Source organism: Camellia sinensis, chromosome 13 (assembly GCF_055761805.1).
Source record: "Camellia sinensis isolate YWXY chromosome 13, ASM5576180v1, whole genome shotgun sequence".
NCBI lineage: Eukaryota > Viridiplantae > Streptophyta > Magnoliopsida > Ericales > Theaceae > Camellia > Camellia sinensis.
Window position 1 is genome coordinate 26570818 of NC_138973.1, and position 24827 is coordinate 26595644.

The following is a 24827-nucleotide window of genomic DNA, read 5'->3' on the forward strand; positions in this document are numbered from 1 at the left end:
GAACAAAACTATTAGTTTCGGGACTGTTGAAATGAACATCATTTTCTCAATTTTGAAATTACATTCACACGTGTTTTCAGGATGATGCTTCGACTAAAGGTAGTAAGGTTGATTCAGAACTTGTAATGGATTATAGTAATGAATTTGTTACTCATGAGGTGAGTCTTTGATTGTTTTACAAATAATGTACCTTTTTATGTGCAATAATTGGTTAGTTTAATTTATTTATTTTAGATATTCAAGAGTCGATATGAGTTAATTCGATCGGCACATCAAGTTGGAAGAAGAAATGGATTCGTTATTGTCGTACAGAAATTAGATAGGGGTGGTATTCGAGGTAGGAAGTCAAGACTTAGCTTAGCTTGTGAGAGGAGTGGATCTTATAGGGACACTCGAAAAAACAGCAAGCCTAAGACAAAAAAAGCAAGACTGACTGGTACAAAAAAATATGAATGTCCTTTTTTACGGTGCTAATATATACTATATGTTCGGCATTACAGTGCTAAACAAATACTAGCTGTTTGGCATTACATTGCTGAGTGAGTCAGTTTGATTCGGTTTTACAATGCTGAACGAGGAGGATTTGTTCGGTTAGTCAGTGATGAACATAAAATTCATGTTTATTCATTAGTCTAGATTTGTTTATTCAGTGATGACCATAAAGCAATAAACAAACCAATATTTCAAACAAACAAACCATCAAACCAATTCAAACCATTAAACTAATTCCAAACCATCAAACCAATTTAAACCATCAAACTAATTCCAAACCATCAAACCATCAAACTAATTCCAAACCATCAAAATAATTCATTGAGTGCCCAAAAAGGTATGGTAAAGTCATATACAAGCCTAGCTCATACTTGTGTCATATACAAACCACCATCAAAATGTATGCCAAAATTTTTTTCTCAGACAAACTAATATATACTAAAGCGTTATCTGACCTTTGTTATACTTGTGTCTAACACCATCAAAAAGTCTAACATATGTTTGAGACTAAGATTTCAAAATACACATTTAAAACATTTGAACCCAAAAAATACTAAAGTCTAAGACGTTGCTCCATGCTTCCTACGACGAGTGTACACCAAGTTCTCTGATGGTGTATGTTCTTCAGCGGACTATTGGCCCTCCAAGACTTGTGTTATCTTCTTCATAACATTGCGTAACATATCTCGAGTGGGAGCTGCTTCATTATATCCGATTTCGAGCATTGAATGTGAAATGCTTAAGGCACTGTCAATGCGCTACAAACAATAAAATAAAACTTAACAATTGCCTTAAACAAAATATATATGAAAATGAAAATGGTAAAAATTGACATACGAATTGAAGTTGACGATAATCGGCTGATGTCTCAGTGCATGGGTTATACTTAGAACGATGTGTAGGGTTTTGAACTTGCACGTGTGAAATAGAAGTAAACCAGTCCAAGTAACCTAGCACACAATCCCATGGATGCAAGACTAGAACACTATGAGCTATCTCAGACAACAAGTGATTTTCCCAACTCTCCCAAATCGTATCCAAATTTTGGCTGCTACGTGTGTAACGACTACATCACGTATAATGATTAGTACTTGATTAATTAAGAGGATTTGAAATTTAATTGCCAAGTATTATAATTTAATTTGGGATTTATGAGAATTGTGGGATCTGACTCGTATATGGTTCTATTAATGATTTATTTTGGAATTAGAAATTAAGGGTCCAAATGGCTTAAGGAAGTGAAGTTAAGAAGTTGAATCAATTTAATCTTAATTATGGACCTATTTGGGAGTTTAATTAAATATTCGTTTTAGTTTAGTAAAATTGAGATTCGATTAATTAGATCCTAATTGGAGTTACTCAAGTTAATTAAATTATGAAGATTGAGAATGGTGATTATTACGAATTAGATTTATTTATAGGGTGTCCAATTTGAATATGTAATTTATTGATGGAAATTTAAAGTCTGGTTAGAAATTGAAAGCCTAAATAGTTTGAGAAATCAAAATTGACGATGACAATGGGTTTAATTTAATATTTGGAGCCTCTTGAGAGCTTCATCAAGAATCTGATTCAGATTAATAAATTTAAATATAGTTAATTGGGCTCTAAAGAAAGTCAAATTAGACTAATTAAATTAAGTGAGATTTGTACTTAATCATGATTAATTGGGTTAGAATTTTACATAACTAATTAAAATTTCAGATGGTTAATTAAGCTAAATATAATCAAAGTTCAATCTCAATTAAGTATTTTTAAGCAAGATTAATTAGTTAAAGAACTAATTAATACACCACATGGATGTATATAATAAGGCCAAGTGTCCCACTAAATGAAAAGAATAAAATAATAATAAGTGAAAGAGAAAAGTTAGGGATCATAAAAAAAATTTCATGAAAATAATCATGAAAGAGTTATGATCCTTGGATTACCTTGATTAGTGTGCGGTGCTTTATTCTAAGTGTAATCCAAAGGTCACAAAGCTTTCATAATTATTTTCATGATACCTAGCATTGCTGTAAGTGAAATCAAGAAGAGTTGGGAACTTAAAGCTATTGTCAATCTGTTCGGCTGGAACAAAAGAGTCCGAGAGAGAGAGAGAGAGAGAGAGAAAGAAAGAGAGAGATGAAGCTCATTCAATGTTTTGGCGGGAAGGAATTTGATGGAAAGCTAGGGATTAAAGATAAAGGAAGATCTTGAAGACTAATAAGTAAGAAATTCTAACCCAATGTTTATAGGCAATCTCTTCAACACCTAAATTTATGAGTTAATTGAGTTTAAATACATATAATATGAGGGAATCAAGGAAAAGAATGAAGAAAATTAAGTTAAGTTCAAGAATTAAGGAATTGATTTAGAAACTCATCTTTGAGTATGATTTTTAGTCACCTTTGATGAATTTGAGTTTTAATTTCACATGCATCATTATTTTCTAAGGGTTTATTAAAGATTTGGCCCATACAAATGAGTTAGGTTAATGATTATGAAAATCAATTTAGAAATTAATTATTTTGCATTTAATTTTTGTAATCTTGCATGAATTTGGGCCTTATTTCTACATGCATGTAATTTGGAAGAATTAAAGAATAAATGTGGGTTTTGATTTTAATTATTAACCCATGCATGTAATGTAATCTAAGAGTTTGACTCAAATTAAACATATTTTGGAACATCTATGACTATGAATTAAATTGAGGTTAAAATAAATTGCGTTAAGCTTGAGATTAAGGAAATGAGTTTGGGAAAATTTATCAAGTCAGTTTAATTTGTGTTATTCCTCATGAATTTGGACTTTATCTTTACATGCTTCAATGAATCTTTAAGAAAGTTGGAGAATTAATTTCATGTTTGGGTATAAGGAGAGCAAGTTTTGGGAAATTATGAAGTCATGAACATTTTGAACTTAATATGGAATTAAAGGAATTTTGGATGTAATTGGTGAAGTGGGTAAAAATTAATCAAGTCTTGGTGCTAGGCCCAATGCGATACTCACTCCAAGGTGGAGCTAGGTCAGACCTCAGCCCTATGGCCAACACTTGCTCCGAAGCAAGACAATCATAGGAGTTCGGCCCAATGTATGAGTGTCATTCCAAAGTGGGTCGAGCAACACGGTGGACCTCCTGGACGGACAGCCAACCACTCCGAAGTAGGTTGAGTAGCATGTTGAACCTCCTGGACGGACAGCCAACCACTCCGAAGTAGGTTGAGTAACATGTTGAACCTCCTGGATGGACAGACAACCACTCCGAAGTGGGCTGAGCAACATGTTGGACCTCCTGGTTGGACAACCATTCTAGAGTAGGCCAACTCGAAGAAGACCAATTCACTGAAGATCTTTCTTGGGCCCACAAGAGACAAGCAACTCTGCTTCTCTCCCTCTGTATGAACCGAACGTGGAGACATGGAGGTGCAAAGGGAGGAGGTGCAAAGGGACAAGGTGCATATATAACAGACCTGCATCTGAATGGCAGGCGGAGTGGTCATCCTCCTCCAATGAGAGATGTCCGCTAATGAGACAAACAAAACAGACCTGCACCCGAGTGTCAGGCGGAGTGGTCGTCCTCCTCCAATGGGAGACGACCACGAATAAGACACATTGGACAGATGGCGGAGAGAGAAGGACTTGAATGAAAAACAACCTTCTCCTATAAAAGGTGAACACTATTCACTCTCAAGGGATCCAAAAAATCCACACACTTAACACATATACACTCTTTGTATTCTCTCATCTCTCTTTTTCCTCTCCCTGAGTCCCTGACTTTACCATCGGAGGGGTTTCTGACCAAACCCCGGTCGGGCAGCCTCACCGTTTGTTATTCTGTGCAGATCTTCAATTCCCAAAGCCTGCTGTTCATCCACGAAGTTCAACCCTTCTTCATAGTGCGGAAATCACCCCCGCACAATTGGTTTGAATTTTGACCCTAATTTCACACATACAAATATTTTCTAAGAGTTTTATAACTTTAATTTCATGTTTTAGATAATCCTCCATGCATCATGAATTAAGAAAGTTATGGAATTAGTCTCATGGAATTTGTAAGAAATAAGGTTTTAAGTAAGAAATTTAGTAGACTCATAGTTGTGAAAATTAATTTGGAAAATTAATTGTTTTGATTTGATTTTGTAGTATTTTCTTGTAACACATGATTTTTAAGGGAATTGAACCATTCAAGTTCATATTTTGAAGAGACAAAGGAAATCTTTTAAGAAAATCAAGTTTATGGAAATTTGGAATTAATCTTAAAGTTTTGATTTTATAATTAGATTTTTATTTAAATCCATGCATGTAATGTAATTTAAGAATTTTATTCAATTTAGATACATTTTAGAACAACCATGATTATAAATTAAGTATTTCGTTAAAGATTGAGTTAAGTTGAATTTCTAAGAAATTGATTTGCGTAATTCATAGTTAAGTTGATTTTGTTATTAATAGTAAAATTAGATCTATTTGTATTACATACATCATGGAATTTCAAGAGGTTGGGAAGTCTAATTTATATTTTAGAATTGTGGGTTGATATAAAGAAGATGAATTAATACTAAATTTGGGCAATTGGAGCATGATTTTGAATGAATGTTTTCTAATTGAAAGTGTTTACTAAATTATGCAATGGTTCTCCATTTTTGTGTACCAAAAAAACATGTTTTGAGGCTTTGAATATCAAATTTGAACTTCAGTTGCAATTCTGGAAATTCCAGAATTTGCGTCGTCCGCTCGAGCGAGGAAAGTCTCGCTCGAGCTTGAAAATCGAGCTCCCAGAAGTTTTTCAAATTTTACAGTCCGCCCGAGCGACCAAAGTGGCGCTCGAGTGGAGACCCCTTTTCAGCATATTTTGAAAAATTGAATTTAGTTCACATTTTTATTCTTATCTCTTTCCAAGTATCCTAGACATGATTTGTGACTCAATAAAGATTAATAAGCTACCAATCAACATAAATTAGTTAGTTAAATAATGAATCATTGATCTAGTGGTAATTATTTAAGAAGCCAAGTAAAAGATCAATCTATTTGGAAAAGAGTGACTTAGTAATGAAAGAATATGTGAAATAAGAACCTGGTTTATTTGAATGAGAAAGAATAAACATAGTAGAACTTCAGACTATTTAGACGGAAAAAGACAAGAAAAGTCGAGTTTGATCAAGGTAGTAATATTGTATTTCAATGTGTATATGTTATGTGCTTGTGTAGGTCACGCGCCATTGTCTGCTTGATTTATCTGATATGTCCAGTCTGTCTGATTTGCTTTTGCTGTGAGTAATAACATAGTAAAGCTATGTTCAACTTTATTTATTTTCTGTGTGATGAATTAAGATCTGTTTTCTAAAATGATATGTTCTGTACAATGAATGATTGTCCAATTTCTGATATGTATTCGTGACATCCTTGGCATCATGTGATATATGTTGGCTGTTACCCGGCATCGGAGGTTCCATCATGGAACTTAATATGTCTGTACTCTGTTACCCGTACCGAAGGCTCCATCACGAGGCTCAGCGTGTTTATTCTCTGTTACCCATATCCGAAGGTTCCTTTATGGAACTGGTTATTCATAACCCTCACGTGTCTATATCTGTTCTGTATCTGCTCTGTTAATGCTAAGGGATGTATCACGTATGATTACGCATGGACTCTGATTTCTGTATTTGCTTTAAGCAAGAATATGAATATGAATCTGTTATGAATCTGAATTATGATTTTTGAATCTGGTATGGATATCATTCATTAAAACCCTTTACTCTGTTATTATTCACTAGGCTCTAGCTCACTGTATTATTTATGTATGTAGGTGATCAGGAGCGTGACTAGGCTTAGAGGCATTCGCCTAGAATCTATTTTTGTCAGCCAACCTATGTGCCTCCTGTGGAGGTTCCGGATATGTCAAGTGATTATCGCTATGTGATTTAAAGTTTAAGTTTAGTTTTTGTGTTTGGTTGAACAAGTCTTGTGTATTTTGTAAACAGGGCTAAGTCTCTTTTCGTCTAATCTGTATATATATAATGACTTAAAGGTGATGTGTATATATGTATAAAAAAAAAATTATGTTTCATATATGTTTGCACAGCTCAATGGACGTTGTATATTGTTATTTGCTTCCGCTAGCCCCTAATATTATGTTAATCTGTCTCAGAGGCCTTCGGTAATTCCAGGATTACTGGCCGGTTACGATACTAAACCTATAGGGGCGGGTTTGGGTCGTGACAACGTGACAATGAAAACTCTTCAAAATTGAAGGATTATATGGCCCTCCAGGAAAAGGTCCAGTAAGATCTTCATTAACTGTTTCAGCTGTATCTGTTGTTTGGTCTTCATAGTCACCCATGTCTGTTGGTTCATCACCCAGATCATCACCTATGTGTGTTGGTTTATCACCCATATCTATTGGTTCATCACCCAAATCATCACATATGTCACTCACATTCAATTGATTGCCCCCATCATTTTCAACCTCAACCATTTTTGCTAAAGCAGCACTGATGTCATTCATGTCATGTTCATTAACTCCACTACCTTGATCCTTAGTCTTACGAGTGCGTCGAGGTCTCTTAACCACTTTTTGAGAAAGTACAACATTACATCTCCTAGACGCTGTTGGGTGATCTCGAGCAGTTTCCACCATAGTTGTCCACCAAGTACAATTAGATGTGTCGTTGAAGCCTATCTTAAATAGGTGTATCATGACCAATTCTTATTTTCCTTCTTTTAATACAATAAACAGACCACAGTATTTTATTTATTTTTTTAATTTTTTAGCATACTGTAACAGGAAGATACATGTTATGACCTGAATCTGAATGCTTAAAGCTTTGCATTTTTATATGAATTGTAGTTATGATTTAAGCCTCATTCGGGGACAAGCTATACATAGAAAAAATACAATTGTTCATAAATGTAATTCTTTACATGTTATAGACTACATCTCCTCAGGGAACCACTGAAGTATATAATAGAATAGAAGTCTTGCTGCTAACTGATAAACCCTTATAAAAGAATCAAAAACATTAATCAAATCATTTGTCAAAACCAACAGAGGCTTGCAGCATTATGAGTATGGTAAGTCATGCTTAGGACACAGAAGGTGCATGTTTTTAAGCGTTGTAAAATTGATAGATGCAAAGGACAATTAACCCCAACTAAAATTAATGAGATATAAACCAAACTGTACATTTTTTTTTTTAAATTCAGAAAAAGAAACCAAACTATGCATTAGTATAGTTTAATTTGATCCACCCAAAATCATCCATAAACAAAACTTAACCTCTGCATTCATGTCCTGCATATTCTGAATTCCCATCAATATTTACAAACCTCTAATCAAATTTGAAAATATATATATATATATATATATATATATCATAATAACACAAAAATAAGTCGATTTTTCACAAGACAAAAAAAAAAAATCCGAACCAAAACTAAACGCTACCATCCCCTTTCACCACATTAGAACTAGTAGGATTTTCAGACAACAATTGTCTACAAGTTGGACATGAAGAGTGTGACACTAACCAAGTGTCTATGCATTTTATATGAAAACCATGGTTGCATTTGGGCAAAATTCGTACCTTCTCTCCCTCCACAAATTCTCCTAGTCAAATCGGACAGTCGGTTGTCGGAGTGTCCAGCCCGAACTTATAAACCACCACTGGAATCTGACTCATCGCATCCCTCTTCAGCCCCGTCGTGGCCAACCGGGCAGCTGTCCGATCCGGGTTCTCGAATGCTAGTCTTTGGCTACACCTTGAAGCACTTGATTCAAAAGTGTTGAAGCACTTCAGCAGCAAAATGGATTCAATCGATGTGGAGAAGATAAATACAGTAGACCAATAGTCAGGGAAGGAGAGGGATAAAAAATTAGGTGGGTGTGCATTTTATTGTGAAAATATTATGAATATGGATAGATTTGGTAATAAGTGGGGTATCTAAAAAAATATTATTAAAATTTAGAGTTTAAGGTTGGGGTCCAAAGAAATGAGGGTCCAAAGAATTTTGGTAGGTGCTAATAGCAGCACTCTAAAATTAAATATGCAAGAGTTACATATAACACTAAAGGGTGAATTACACCAACGATCCATGTAGTTTGGGGTTTGTGTCACTTTGGTCCCTGACTTTTCAATTGTGACACATTTGACCATGAATTTTGAATCTTATTCCAAATAAGGACAATTGAAGATACTATTGGATTTTCTAAAGGCAAATTCGTCAATTTGATAAAATATAAATTAATTTGACAAAAATAAATGTTAAAAAATTATTTTTGAATTTTTAAAAATTATTTCTACTTACTAAAGATAAAATTATATAAAATTGATAGATCTTTTAGACATTTATTTATTTCTTTATCAAATTAATTTTTATTATGTATTTGGATGATGATCATGTAAAATTAATTTTTAAAAATTAATCATGTAATTTTTATTAATTTTATCTTTGGTGGATGGAAATAATTTTTAAAAATTTTAAAATATTTTTTTGACATTTATTTTTGTCAAATTAGTTTATATTTTATCAAATTAACGATTTTGCCATTGAAATTAAGCAATGGTTTGTTTAATTATCCTTATTTCAAACAAGATTCAAAATTCAGGGTCAAATATGTCACAATTGAAAAGTCATGGACTAAAGTGACATAAGCCCCAAACTATAGGGACTATTAGTATAATTTGCCCAACACTAAAAATCCAAAATTGAATTAAAAGTAATTGCCATGAGTTGTAAATGAATTTAATTTATAATAAACATGTAAATAATTCTACCAAAATCTAGAAAATAACTAACATGTATATTATCTTAGAAAAGTAGTAACTACTTAGCATGTCAATATTGACTACAAAATTGCAACAACCATAAGCATGTAAAATAATAAAACTAAAATACAAGCAAATCATGGTAAGGATTTAAAAATAATACACTAGCAATCATGCACATTTTGTTAAACTGGAAGCCTCGTTTGGTAGAACTGTGAAAAAGTAATTATAAATTATACCTTAACAGATTATGACTTATAGCTGTGAACATAAACTGTTAACCTGTTTGGTGCAACTGTGGGATTATGAGTTTAAGTAGCAGAGTAGTGTCTGGTTAATAAGCTGTAAAATAACTTTTTACTGTATAATTGTCCTTTCTGTCCTTATATGGTATAAAAATGATTATTTTGTCATTTTTTCAGTTTTAATTTTAAAAAAAAATATTTCATTAATAAAAGTTAATATAATTAGTATTAATTAGTATCAATTAATATAAAAATTGATATATTTATCATAATTATTTTCAATTATAAATTAATTAGTATCAATTAATTGCTTAATTAGTATCAATTAATACTAAAATTATTAATTAGTATCAATTAATGGCTTAATTAGTCTCAATTAATTTTAAAATTATTAATTAGTATAAATTAATATTAATATTTAATTTTTATTAGTATCAATTAATATTAATAATCAACAATTGTTATTAATTAGTATCAATTAATAATTAATTCATTACAAAAGTATACAATAATAATTTATTAATAATTAATACCAATTAATATTATTTTTTTAATTAATATTGATTTTTTTCTTTTTCTTCATAAATATACAATTTTTTATTTTTTAATTAATATAAAAATATACAATATGAATTTATTAATAATTAATACCAATTAATATTTATTTTCCAATTAATATTGATTTTTTTATTTTTCTTCAGAAATATACAATTTTTTATTTTTTAATTAATATTAATATTTGGATATTGACGAGAGCATTTACGTAATTTTAGCCCCCCACACCAGCTGCGCGCTTAAGTCAAAAATTTAAGCACCCCCTGACCAGCTTTTGAGATAAGCTGAGAAATAGCTTGATTTAAGTTATAAGCTGGTTAACTTAAGTTACACCAAACACAATATTTTAGCTTAAATTAAGCTAAAAGCTTAAATAAACAGCTTATAAGCTCTACCAAACAGGCCTAAATATTGCATACAACTACTTACAGTGGGCTAAGGGATGTAACAATATTATATACAGAATAAATATATATCTATTTAATTAAATAAATATCAATTGAATCACCTTGAAAATAAAACAGTTTTGATTTAAAAAAAAAAAACAGGTTTATTTATTTATTTATGTTTTACAAAGCTAATTGTAGTAGAGAGCTAATAGGAAAATGAAGGGACATAAACATATATATCTATATATATATATATATTTATTTATATTATATATTAAGCAAAAAGGAGGTTTTTAACCCCAAGCCTTGTGAGAGTTTCAATCTCCCAATCTAAATTTCTTGATTTTTTGATTTAAAAAAAAAAAAAAACCTTAGCATTTATTAACTTCTCTCAACCCTCAAGTCTTACCCTCATAATAACATTTTAATGCATTAAGAACAAGCATAAAAAAATTCTTTCAAATCCAACACATGAATTTCTTGAAAAGTCCCAACAAATATGATTATTATCGCTCATAATAACACTTTAATGCATTAAGAACAAACAGAAAAAAAATTTCTTGAAAAGTCCAACACATATGATTATTATCAAAATATTAAACTTTAATATAATATAATAAAAAAAAGAAAACATTTAATTTCTTGAAAAGTCCAACACATATGATTATTATCAAAATATTAAACTTTAATATAATATAAAAAGGGAAAAAAAGAAGACATTTAAAAAAAAGGAAAAAAAAAATTTAAAAATCGCAATTCACATATATAGATAATTGTAAATATATTAAGAAAAATGGGGTTTCTAAACCCCAAGCGTTGTGGGAGCTCAAATCTTTCTGTGTGAGTGATTTTCCGACCACACTGCCAAACAGGTACCCAGCTGGAGAGCACCGGCAGAATAGATTAAGCCCGAACGACCTGCAATAGAAAGAAGAGTTTCCGACGGTGGCTCGTCCACCTGGGGGCACTCCGACGATCAAGTCAGTACTCAATATATTTCAAAGATAACCAATAGTGCTTAACTCACTAGACAGAATATCAAAAGCATACCTTAGACCCATGGGGGTGCCTCCCTTTTATAGCCAACACAATCTTAGTCCCAATTGAAGCCTAGCTCTAATGGACTTAGGATTACTGCTAATCTTGGACTCTCAGTAGAATTAGGATAAACTCTCTAAGAGTCTCATCTTTACCCAAACTGAAGTCTTCTCCCATTCTAGGACTCTTGTCCCTTATCCGCTTATCTCGGATTTCGGTATTCTCGCAGATAACCTCGGCCTAGCCGAGATTACCTCGGCGTCATGACCAGGACACGTGGCACCTCAGCTGGCACTTCGGTGACACCTTGGCCACGTGTTGTCATTCAAAAATTATGTCCCCACAACTGCCTCCTAGATTCTATTACCTCGGAATCCTGAGGTGATGGAACCTATACATGTACTCCTTTGGCCGAGTTCATGGCTTGTTGGCGCCAAGAATTTAGGACTCATATGTCCACTCATCAAGAATTAAGAATCAAGAGTCATCATGTTCTTTCTCATCCAGGTTCAACATCTCAACAGAGATCACACTATCATCAGAGATCATCATCAGATTTGGAAAATCACGCCCCCATTGTGTCGCATCAGTTCTGTCCCCCGCTGTCTGACGTCAGCGCGGGCAGGTCAGGATTTCTAATTCCAACGAAACCATTTCATTTCTTTCTGTGTCCCTAGACTCTCTTTCTTTTTATTCTCCCAAATCTGCCATGTTTCAAGCTCTCAAGCTCTATAACCACTTCCATTCTTCTCCTCCGGTGAAGCTTTTGCTGATCCTTTCCAATTGCTGCCGTCATCTGACTCCGGCATACTGAACACCGGCTTCATTTTCTTCGGTGAGTTATTCCTTTTTTCCCCTCTTTAGTTTCATACCTTGTTGTCTCTGCTTATTTTCCATGTTTGAACATATCCGTCTGCTCTCGTCCTTAAGGATTCTCCTCTCAAGAATGCTAGCAACCTCGTCCTGTCATTCCCTCCATCTCCAAGCCAGTCTGAAGACGAAGCTGAGTCCGAGGATCAGACTGAGGCCGAGAAGAAATGAAGAAGCTGATGAGGCCAAGTTTTCAACTCTGAATGAGCAAGTCTTCGACTTGACTCAGGATGAAGGGGATGTGGTCTCAAAGACGCTATCCCTGAGAAGACCACATCTGACGCGTCTATCGCCAAGAAGAGCATCGACCAGACTCTACAAGAGACTGACGCTGAGCTCGAGGCCGAGAAGGTTGCCGGGAAGTCTTCCCAGCTGTCTTCTGGGGGTGAGACATAGTGTAACAACCCTCGTCACTGTTTACCGAATAACCACTGATTACCGTTAAACTGAAACTGATTATGAATGATAACTGAACTGAATAAACTACTGAACTGACTGACTAAAATTGAAACTGAATTGACTGAGTATACCTGTTTAATTATAATTCTATCTGTTTGGTTATTTGATTATCTGTTCGTGTTTTTATGGTTAAATTGCGAATTGAAGCCCTTATCGGCGGCCGAATCTGAAATTGATTGATGTTCTGTGTTAGTTAGAATTTATAGGATTTTATGGCATATATATCTGAAAACTGGTTAGGTATGATTAATTTGGATTAAAATGGTTGAATTGCAATAGTTGGCTTAATTACAACCTTGCCATCCCTAGTGGGTCACTTAGGCAACATACTTGGAGGCTTGTATACTTGTAAACAAAACATTTCTTTTTCCATTTCTTGCACACAACCGACCAAGAGAGTGAGAGTGAGGGAATTGAGTTCAAGTGAGAGTCTAGCTTGGAGACTTAGAGAATTTGTAGGAGACTTGCCTAATTGAGCCTCTAGACTTGTAATTGAGGAACCTAGATATGAATTTCATCCTTCTTATTGTGTATTTAAGTCCCTTCCATGGTAGTTTAAAGAGTTAAGTCAAGAATTGGTTTATTAATATTGAATTGGAGCTCATTTCATGCATGCATGTTTGAATTGTTGAATTTTGAGTTGATTCCATGGAGAATTGTCACATGCATGCTTATGGTTATGTTAAGTCCATGTTTTCATCTTGTTTTTGGAACAATTGGCTCCTTAAAGCATCAAATTGAAACTTTGAAATGGTTTTAATTCATGCATGTTTGCACATTCTTCATATTCATGGAAATTGGTTTGAATTGGATTTATTTGAAACACCCTTGGGCCTCGATTTGACAAATTGAGCTTTGAATCATGTTGAAGTATGAGTTTTGATGTGTTTTCTGAAAAATTGGCCCAAGAGGATCGAAATTTATGGTTTAAAACTTGGTTTTGAACTTGAGGTTCAAATCTGGAATTTCCAGAATTTGGACTCACGCTTGAGCGGGGTGACTGGCGCTTGAGCGGGGAAATCGTGCTCCCAGCATTTCTGTTCTGTTTTGAAGTCCGCTCGAGCGGAAGAATTGACGCTCGAGCAGGACATTGTGTCTCATGCTCGAGCGGGTGTCGAGCGCCTAATCGAGTGTGATTTTCACCTATCCAGCACTTTTAACTGTTTTGCAGAACGCTCGAGCGGGTAAGTCTACGCTTGACCGGAAACCTTTGTCTGCATGTCCACTCGAGCGGAGTAACCTACGCTCGAGCGTGACCCCTGTTTTCTAAAAATTCTGAAAATGCTTTTAAAGTGCATCTTTGCTAGGGGTGTGCGCGGTGCGGGTCGGTGCGGTTTGAGAGAAAAATAGAAACCGTATGGCGGGTGGCGGATTGATAAAAGTGTCACTAGAATTTGCCATTTTCCTTATCGAAAACCGGCGGTTCGGTTGGCAAATAATGGCGGATTTGCCTTGGCGGTTCGGGCGGATTTGCCTTGGCGGTTCGGGCGGATTGGCGGTTTATAAAAAATATAATTCAAATTACAAAACTTAAATCAAAGAGTAAAAAAAAGACGAGAGATATCGTAATGTTAAGCATCTTGTGAAGCTTTCTTCTGATGCAGCAAGTATAGCAACAACATGATAATATCAACGACTATACCATCAGTTCATTACAAGCATCTGTGGAAGCTACAATGATCAAATACAATACATAAAATTCCCCTCGAGCAGTAATGTAATACTATATTTTAAGGTATAGAACAATAAGCAAACTTAAGTAAAAAAGAATTTTTAGAATCCTATAAAACATGATTTAATAGCAGTGCGGGTCGGTGCGGTTTGGAAGAAAAATAGAAACCGGCGGATTGATAAAAGTGTCATTAGAATTTGCCATTTTTCTTACCAAAAACCGGCGGTTCGATTGACAAATAATAATGAATTTGCCTTGGCGGTGCGGTTCGGTGCGGTTTTGGCGGTTTCGGCGGTATTATGCACACCCCTAATCTTTGCATCCTCATCCCATCCTAGGCATTCTTAGGCCTAGTTTAAGACATCTTAATGAGGATATAGATGTAGAACCACCGAGGCAAATTAGGGATTAAGTTATTATCTTTCCCAACTGTGTAGCTTAGTGTGTGTTCAATCTGTAACTGTGTAGGGTTGGCGACTGGGGACGCGCTCTAGCTTTACCGTAGCCCAGAACTCTGTGAGTAACAACTGTGTAAAGATATGTTCAAAATGATTATCTTCTGAACAATTGAACTGTACTTCTTTCTGAACTGATACTGTAAATTGAATAAATGTATGTCCTATATTCTGAACTATATTGTGGCATCCTTAGCAACTACTGTTTACTGTTACTGTTACAGAGATCTCTGTCGGTTCCCTTGTTGGAACCACTACTGTTACTGATTGATGGCCATCATTTACTGTTCGGTCTTTTAAGACCTACTGTTTACTGTACTCTTATGCTAATGGATGTACCACATATGACTGTATCGACTGAACGACCGAAATACTGAATTAACGAACTGTTTTCATTATTGTAAGGGCATTCATTCTTAACCCCTTTACGCATTGTGTTATTCACTGGGCTTTAGCTCACTGCTCATATATATATGTAGGTGTCCAGGCACCAGACCGCAGCTAGAAGCGTCGGGGTAAACTCCAGTTTTGTCAAGCCAACCTACGTGCCTCAATGTGAGGTTCCGAGCCTGTCAAGTTGTGGCTTAGGGGTGTTTTTAATTTCCCCTCCCGTCTCTGTAACTGTTTTGATTACTGTACTGTACTGTTTAATAGGGACTAGGTCCCTGAACTGGATGATTGTATATATGTACATACTGTTTCTGTTCGACTGTATACATTTGAATGAAAAGTCTTTTTGCATACAGTTTATCACAACTCATCGGACATTGTTTAATTACTGTATTGGCTTCCGCCAGCCCCTGTCCTCTGTATTACTGTATTACTGTTAAGCAGGCCTTCGGTAATCTCGGATTACTGGCCGGTTACGGTGCTAAACCCATAAGGGCGGGTTTGGGTCGTGACACATAGTCCGTTGCCAACGCCGAGTAGTTTCGTTTATGATTTTTTTTTCTTTGTACTTAGTACTCTTTTCTTACTTTTGAAACAGTGTAAGCTTTAATTTGGCCGACGTGCCACTTTTGTAATCTGTACAATCATTCTTCAATGTTTAGGCCGAAGTGCCTTCTTTCCTTTTCTGAATGTATTCTATACTTAAAATAATTTGCACGTCTTCAAGGTACACCTTCACTGTGTAATCTCTTCGGGGTAAAATACCTCGGACACAACTTCTAGTCTTGTTTATCTCGGCCTTGGCTTAACACTTGAAAACATTGTAACAAATGTTTTCTCAAGTGTTTGCTAGAAACTCGCCACTTTTTTATTTCTTAAGACTTCTGTCTTCCATTATCTTCCAAGTCTTGGCCACATGGTAATCGTGCATAGATACTTTTTTCACTCATAATCCTGGCTTAATCTCAACTTGTAAATTTTTTCAAAATTTCAACAAGTGTTTAAACTAGTCTTCTTATAACATGACCTCGGTTTTAACTTCAATTTGTAAATTTTCTCAAAATTTCAACAAGTGTTGAACGTGATCTCGGTTTAACTTCAACTTGTAAACTTTTCTCGAGTTTCAACAAGTGTTAAACATAATCTCGATTTAACTTCAACTTGTAAACTTTTTAAGTTTTAACAAGTGTTAAACATAATCTCGGTTTAACTTCAACTTGTAAACTTTTTAAGTTTCAACAAGTGTTAAACATAATCTCGGTTTAACTTCAACTTGTAAACTTTTCTCAAGTTTCAACAAGCGTTAAACATAATCTCGGTTTAACTTCAACTTGTAAACTTTTTAAGTTTCAACAGGTATTAAACATCATCTCGGTTTAACTTCAACTTGTAAATTTTTCTCAAGTTTCAACAAGTGTTTAAACATCATCTCGGTTTAACTTCAACTTGTAAACTTTTCTCAAGTTTCAACAAGTGTTAAACATAATCTCGGCTTGAAAATTCCAACTCCCAAGCATCATTCTCCAGCCCTCTACATGGCTTCCACCTACTCCTTATGAAAAAAAGTCTTTAACTCATGCTGTGCTTTTCTTTTCTTGGATTTAATCGTTTGGGCCGAGATCTTGCCTTTTGGAATCTGGGATCTGCTCACTTTAGACTGAGCTCTTCTTTTCTCGGACTTAATCATCTAGGCCGAGATCTTGCCTTCTGGAATCTGGGATCTGCTCACTTTTAGACTGAGCTCTTCTTTTCTCGGACCTAATCATCTTGGCCGAGATTGTGTCTTCTGGGATTCTCCATGGCCGACCTCCCGCGAAGACCGGTGAGAATGTCTCTTGGTCTCGCCATGCTGAGGGACTGCAGGAATCGTTTTCTGTCTCCTTTTCTGGGCGTCTTTCTTGGCCGCTAGAATTGGCATATCTTGTAGTGAGAATAGTGGCTGCACGACGTTGTTTTGCATCAGGAAATTGACGACCGGTTACAGGTCTGCCAATTTGTCCGCCATTCCCTTTATCTCGTCTAGGGCTGAGCAAGGAATCCGTGAAATCCGTAATCCGATCCAATCCAGTCCAATCCAGTAGGTTTGGATTGATTTTTTGAATCCGTGGTTCGGTTCCGGATTGAAAAATTAAAAATTCGTAGTTCACGGATTGGTTCCGGATTGAATCCCACGGTTCCGGATTGGAACCGATCCGGACCGTATACAAATAGTCTATATTTTTATTATATACCCTCCTGCATAGTATCTTCTCTTATTTCATATAAACTTAAATCCAAACCTAAACTTGTATAGTATCTTCTTTTATTACTTTTATTTGCTAGTTTTTAGTGTTAATTTGTAATGGTCTAAATACTTATGGTGGAACTAGTTTCTTTATGGTTGTTTAAATTCTAGAACAGTTTGTCGCTATTATGAAAAGACATATTGCTATTGTGAAACTAATATGGTGCTATATTTATATTTTTATGAAAATAAAGTGTTATATATATATTTTTGTTATTTAATTATATAAATCCGTGGTCCTAAACCGATCTAATCTGTATTTAAATAGATTGGTTCGGATTGGTTCCACGATTTAAACAGATTGGATTGGTTCCAATTTTTCAAGATCTGTAGATAACGGATTGGTTCTGGTTTTACTCCAATCTGGTCCAATCCGAACCATGCTCACCCCTAATCTCGTCGTCTCTCCGCAGGCATCTATCCTTCCATACCTGGAGGTCGTTCTCGTTGTAATACCCACTTCGGTCCGTTTTCTTGGGTTCATCGCTCTCCTGGCCGACGTCCTTTCCTTCGTGATTCTTATCACGAGTCTTTTCGTTGCAGTTGACTTCTTCGACGTCAGAGTCAATATGTTTCCCATTCTTAGTAGGGGTGTTGACCCAAACTTCTCTTTCTGCCCGTCGTTGGCCATCTATTCTCCTTTCTTTCCCACAGACGACGCCAAATTGTGTTGGTGATTTTCCGACCACACTGCCAAACAGGTACCCAGCTGGAGAGCATCGACAGAATAGATTAAGCCCGAACGACCTGCAACAGAAAAAAGAGTTTCCGACGGTGGCTCGTCCACCCGGGGGCACTCCGACGATCAAGTCAGTACTCAATATATCTCAAAGATAACCAACAGTGCTTAACTCACTAGACAGAATATCAAAAGCATACCTTAGACCCATGTGGGTGCCTCCCTTTTATAGCCAACACAATCCTAGTCCCAATAGAAACCTAGCTCTAATAGACTTAGAATTACTGCTAATCTTGGACTCCCAGTAGAATTAGGATAAACTCTCTAAGAGTCTCATCTTTACCCAAACTGAAGTCTTCTCCCATTTTAGGACTCTTGTCCCTTATCCGCTTATCTAGGATTCCGGTATTCTCGCAGATAACCTCGGCCTAGTCGAGATTACCTCGGCGTCATAACCAGAACACGTGGCACCTCGGCTGGCACTTCGGTGACACTTCGGCTGGCACTTCAATGACACCTCGGTCACGTGTTGTCATTCAAAAATTATGTCCTCACACTTTCAATTTTAATTTTTAAAATTTTTGATTTAAAAAAAAAAAACCTCAGCATTTATTGATTTGGTCAAAATCTTCCGATCAGCGTTTATTAACTTTTTCCAATTCACATACTAACATTTATTAATATGGTCAAAATCTCTTATTAGCATTTAAAATCCCCTCATATAAATAATTATAGATATAGTCCGTGCATAGTTACTGCAGTAGCCTTTTTAATTTCTCCTGTACACTATGGTTAGTGTTAAGATTGTTAAATTATTTTTATAAATTTTTTTAAAAAATATGATTTATATATTAAAAAAATTAAAACAAATATAAATATCTATAATTATCCTGTGCATAGTACGAGTAATAGGCTAGTATATATATATATATATATATATATATATATTAAAGGACTAATGAATTCCATGTGGAAAATAGTGCACTATTAGATATATGAAGTTGCATGTCTAGCCAGGAAACTTGTGTACAAGAAACAATATATACTGTAGTCGTTATCATGCAATTGAAGTCGATATACATTTTGAACAATTTTGATTTTCCACAACCTGTAGCAAACAACATGTAAACTATACATCCTAATCATGAATTCTATTTGTACAATTTCATGGGAAATATAAATAAATAATCTGTTTTAAGATTGTTGTACAAATTGTGTAATTAAACAAGATCAATATTTATTAAATTAAATAATAGAACATCAAATAAAATTGTATTTGATAAATTTCCATTCTGGAGTATGAAACATGAAACAAGATTAACAGAAATACATATTAAATTGAAATATTGAAAATAAGAAATCAAATCAAATTCTGTGTGATATCACAGTGTCCTTAAAACAGATTAACCGCCTCACCGTGGGTGTTGGAGGAACGTCAACTTCTGTCTCCCAACATAAGATGGTTTAGACCGGTTAACGCAGAAGCACATTCTGTTAGCTTGGCGAACTGACAAGGCAGCACTCTCTCTCATACAGGAAGAATATTGTAATAGTAAGCAAACTGACTATATGATTGGAAGGTAAAAAATTCTATACCAAACCAAGGAAGATAGGTCTCCTCTTATACATAATGGAGGAGAAAGGAAAAGCCTCCAGCCATCAAGTCTGGCCACTAATGTAGGCCATTACTCCTGCAAAACTGCTGGAGTAATGCACAAAATTGATGGGAATTCAAAGTGTGAGTTATACACAATATACACATATGTGTATATACATTTCTGCAATAGATTTGGGCCTGCAACAGACTTGACCTAAAAAAAATAGGTTGGTGGATCACCAATCCGACCCAGCCCATTCTCTCAAGCCCAAGTCCCCAAATCCAAGATCCACGGACCCAGCCCAGTCCGGGTGACGCGCGCATGTGGCAATTTTGCCATAACCAACTTGGATTATAGTCTTGGCCCAAGAACATTCTTGAAGCATTCATGCCTCCCTTCCTTCGGAAAATTTGAATGCCTCAAAGGGCTCATGCCCTTCTCATAATTTTGAAGTTTAAATACCCATCAAAACTTTATTCTACAATTAATGTGGGATTGATAGTTATACACAATTCTCAATATCTCATTTATAAGACCAACTTTATGAGACAATTTCTCATTCAATTCTTAATGGTTTTTAATCATTCTTTTTGTGGTGTAAAGATTTTGTTACAAAGAATCTAAACCCTTTTAATCCCATCTCAACCAATGGTTGAGTTGAGACCTACTTTAATTTCACATTAAAGTCATAAAAAAAAAACCATTTTTTCCAACACTTCCAACCATGTCAGGAATGGTGAAGGTACTTCCTGTCCAAGCAAGTCCCAAATGGCAGCATCACTTGATTCTAAATCTCATTTTATCTTCTTTTTTTTTTAATTTTTTTTTTTTTTTTGAAGTATTGATCTTATGTAAAGATGGGAGGGCAAAAATGACATTCAAAAAATACTAAACTGGTGAACCCAGACATTTTTGTTATGTTCTCTATTGGTATTTGTACAGAAGGGAGACATTTGTTAAGTGTCAACAACCGAGTAAGGAGGTTGGTGTGATTTTAAAAATCTCGAGAAATGTTTATGTTATATTATAATAAACCTCAAGCTAAGGCAGTATAATTACCCAGAATTATTTCAGATCCTTGTATTTACAGCATGAGAACGAGACGCGGAAACAAGGTCTGAACTATCACTATGAAAACAAAAATCTATGATCATTTTGCTTCAACAAAACCCATATCAAAACATTAATACAACCGTTACAACTTTCTTTTCTAAACCTACACAGATCTATGGCAATGTTATTGATCAGATCAGCACAACTGTTTTTGGGTACACAAACAAAACCCTAGCAACCATTCCTCATCAAACACATATCAGCATTAATTGCACAAGCATCTAGCAATCTAACAGATTTTTGATACAGTACGTACCCAATAGAAACCATCCGAGGAGGAGGAGAGAGAAAGATAGCAGCCCAATCAAGAAAGGCCACCCAACCACGAAAATACCCAAGCATAGCACTAATGTGAAAGGCAAAAATGATCTTAAGATTGACACGGTGTCAACCCAATGTCCCTTGAACAGTACAAGAGCCGCTACATTCATCATGTTCCAACCCATTGTTCCGCCACAACAGAGTCGGTTCAGACAATTAGCAACAAATGAGTGGCAGTTGCAGGTGAAGAGGTTATAAGTTTTGTGCTCAAAGTGGCGCATACTTGATTGGAGGGCATCGTCCCAAGTGATTGCAGTTCCATACTCCGCATGCTTGTAGCGATGTTTGCAGGTGTGTCCCACGAGGTTTGGAGGAAAGCAACACTGTTTGGACATTTCAAATTAAATCACAGTATAAAATAATCAATGCACTAATTATCAATGTATATGAGAGAGAGAGAGAGAAGAGGGGGGGGGGGGGGGGGAGGAGTGCAAACTTAAGCCATGGAGATGTACCTGCTCTCTGTCAAGTTGAAGGTATCTGGCAACCATACCATATGCAAATTCATCAACATTCACAAAATTGGATCCCGAGAAATCTAAAACAGCACCATCCTCCCTGCAAATGCCAACATGTCCAATGAATGGAGCCAACCACGAGACAACTGGGAGGGGAGTCCAAACTAAACAACAAGGAAACTTTGCTTTCTTCGGATCAATTTCACCCAGTGGCCACAGCTCAGAATTTGCATTTTCAATATCATAAGTTGGTTTTAGCTCCATTATAGAAAGTCTTCCAGGAGACATATTGCTTCATACAATCTTGCGTTGCCAAACATGTTCCTGTCAAAATATGCCCTCCATTTCCAAAATGACGACTTTACTTCTAACAAAATGATCAAGGCAAGAATTCATATCACCTGTTAGCCTAAGTGGTAGAGTTTCTTTGCAAACACATTATTGTTTAGGGCTTTTAGAAAAAAAGACAATTACAAAACAAAATAACACAAGTGTGGATGGTGTTAAGACCACAAATCAAAATTCGGGTCCAAGGACAGATATACAGTAAATTGTAATGAGTGCAAGGAATAACAGTAAATCCCAGTCACATATCCACAACAGCCCTGTTTGCTAGTTTGAAAGTTTACATCTCTGTATGCATATAATTAATATATATATACTCATGCATAAATAAAGTAATTCATTGTTAAGCAGTCATGTTAACTAGAATGAATTGGAGAAATGCTCACAGGTAGGATTCATTATAGTCCCCTCAACAACATTCTCCCAATTTGGTTTCTTCTTCTCTTTTTGGCTCTCCACGTGCAAGATGAGGTTGCACGTAAGAAAGGGTATTGGATAGGTTGTACACATTGTTGGACTCATTTCCTAACAGCTTAAACTTTTGGGAGAATTGGTGACTAAACAATATCTACGGGAAAAGAAAAATATCTACACAATCTATGCTAGATTTTTGCCCAGTTTTTTATTGTTTAATGATCTTTGAATATACTCATTACCAACTTGTCTATGATTTTGTAATCAAGGGCTTTTCTAGATGACAACAAAACCCAAAAATAAAACCATTATTATGCCATTACCAACTTCTCATGACATTTAGCAGAAATAGGATAGTGAATACCCTCACTGTAAAGAAAGGAATGAATTGAAATAAGATTTAATTTCCACATTTTGCCTTGCTTATTCACTAAACTCAACTTGGCTTTTCGAAGAAACCCTGTTTGTTTACCATAAATAAGGGCCGGATATGAGGGTAGAGCCAGATATAATATGATGTGAATCCCATATGTTTTTTTCTCCCTATATCCCATGTTTGGTTGGTCTGGATATAGAAAGTCCAAATAGTATATGATACAAAAGGAATATGTAATACCTCCATGGTATTGAATATCCCCTACGGTTGGATATGGCTCATCTTTCATCCAAAGGTCAAAAATAATGACTCTTCCCTTATCCCATCGTATGTACTAACTTAACGAAACAAAATCTAAGTGTATATAATGCATCTCATACCCTATAACATATTATCCTTAGCTATTACATATCCTCTTCAAACCTTTATATCCAATCTGGACAATCAAAATCCTTCACTTTCCCTCCTAAACCATCAATCCAAACAAAGGTCTTATTCTATTGCTGAGCTAATGATCAATATTGACCATGCATTTATACACAAAATTGGGACAACAACCAAAGCCTTTCATATGTATGTTTTCGGAAAACAACACAAAACTGTAATCTTCAATGTAAGATTTACTCAGTAAAAAAGATCAGACACGAAAGTGAACTTGTTTGGTTTCTGAGAAATCGAAGGAAAAACACAACTAATAGAAATCCCAAAACTCCCACTTTAATAAAAATGAAAAGAATTTTTTTTAAAAAAATACCCACCTAAGGATCCTACAATTACCACAAACCCAGAAAATGCAAGGCTTAAAAACTAAAAATTTCACTTCCAGTTTCATTTCCCCTCAACTTTCCAGGAAACCAAACAGACCCAATAACAATCTGAACAAGATGCAATGCATTTTACATGAAATACAAAAAGACATTAAGTGATGATTGTGCGATACAGACCTGAGAGAATCGACGATTGTGAAGAAGATTAAATGGGTCGGTGCCAGAGATCTCAAAGAAGAAGCTTCGCACATGGTGGTGTGAAGAAGAAATCGAATCCAAAACGGCAAAATGGTCTGATTTATTGGGACAATAACAACAACACCACATTTTTCCAAAGAATAATTTATTTTTTCTTGTTTCAAGTGAGAGATTTTTCCATCTTTTTATTTTCCTACTTTGATTGCTTCTTTGGGAATGGAGAGGAGAGAGACAGAAATATGGGAAGGTGCATGAACCTCCCTCCCAAAGTTCCCAAGTTTCTACATCCATGGTGGACCCCACTATTTTTAATACTATAAATTACGCTTTCTTTGGTTTTATATTTTTTTAATGAAAAATGATCCACCTTCAAAAAATATCATTCATAGACTTTGATAAGTAAAGAGTTTGGCCGGACAGGCAGGAGATTTTTATCACTCAAAATTTATGAAAGGATATTTTTGTGGGATGAAATATGATTCAAAATTTATGAAAAGATATTTTTGTGGGATGTAATATGACTATTTTTTTATTTGGTTCATAAAAAAAAAAATTCACTACCTTAGCTTTTTTATTTTTAAATTTTTTTTAATTTACTTAAAAAATTAATTTATAACTAAAATTAAATAAAAAATAATATATTAACAACCACGCGTTATAAAAATATTTTATTATATACATATCTCTGACACAAATTGAAATCTCAATGTAAGGAAATTTTATGAGTGTGTATCATACACACATTTTGTTACGATGTTTGAATCAGTGATTATGACATATTGTGATGATTATGATAAAATTTTGATTATGATCCAACAATTGTTTAATTATAAGTTATAACTTTTTTTTTTAAGTTGCGACTCTCATAGTATTAAATTATGTTGTTTGTGATAGTTAAACTTGCAAATAACATAACTTGCGTAGTGTTTCCCTTCAATATAATAGGGTATCGTAGGGGTGA

General features: G+C 34.9%; 1 protein-coding gene across 2 annotated transcripts; it reads right to left on the minus strand.

Moving 5' to 3' along the window:
- Positions 1 to 21003: 21003 nt before the first annotated feature.
- LOC114319220 (protein REVERSION-TO-ETHYLENE SENSITIVITY1) lies at positions 21004 to 24155 on the minus strand. Of its 2 annotated transcripts, XM_028266228.2 has the most exons (3): positions 23846 to 24155; positions 21764 to 22133; positions 21004 to 21631 (listed from the first exon to the last, which is right to left on the minus strand). In XM_028266228.2, exons 2-3 carry the CDS (start codon positions 22052 to 22054, stop codon positions 21209 to 21211), a joined length of 714 nt encoding a protein of 237 aa, XP_028122029.2. In that variant the 5' UTR covers positions 22055 to 22133; positions 23846 to 24155; the 3' UTR covers positions 21004 to 21208. The 2 variants fall into 2 exon arrangements, with proteins under 2 accessions (XP_028122029.2, XP_028122030.2); XM_028266229.2 differs by lacking the exon at positions 23846 to 24155 and having other exon boundaries at positions 21764 to 22194.
- Positions 24156 to 24827: the final 672 nt, after the last annotated feature.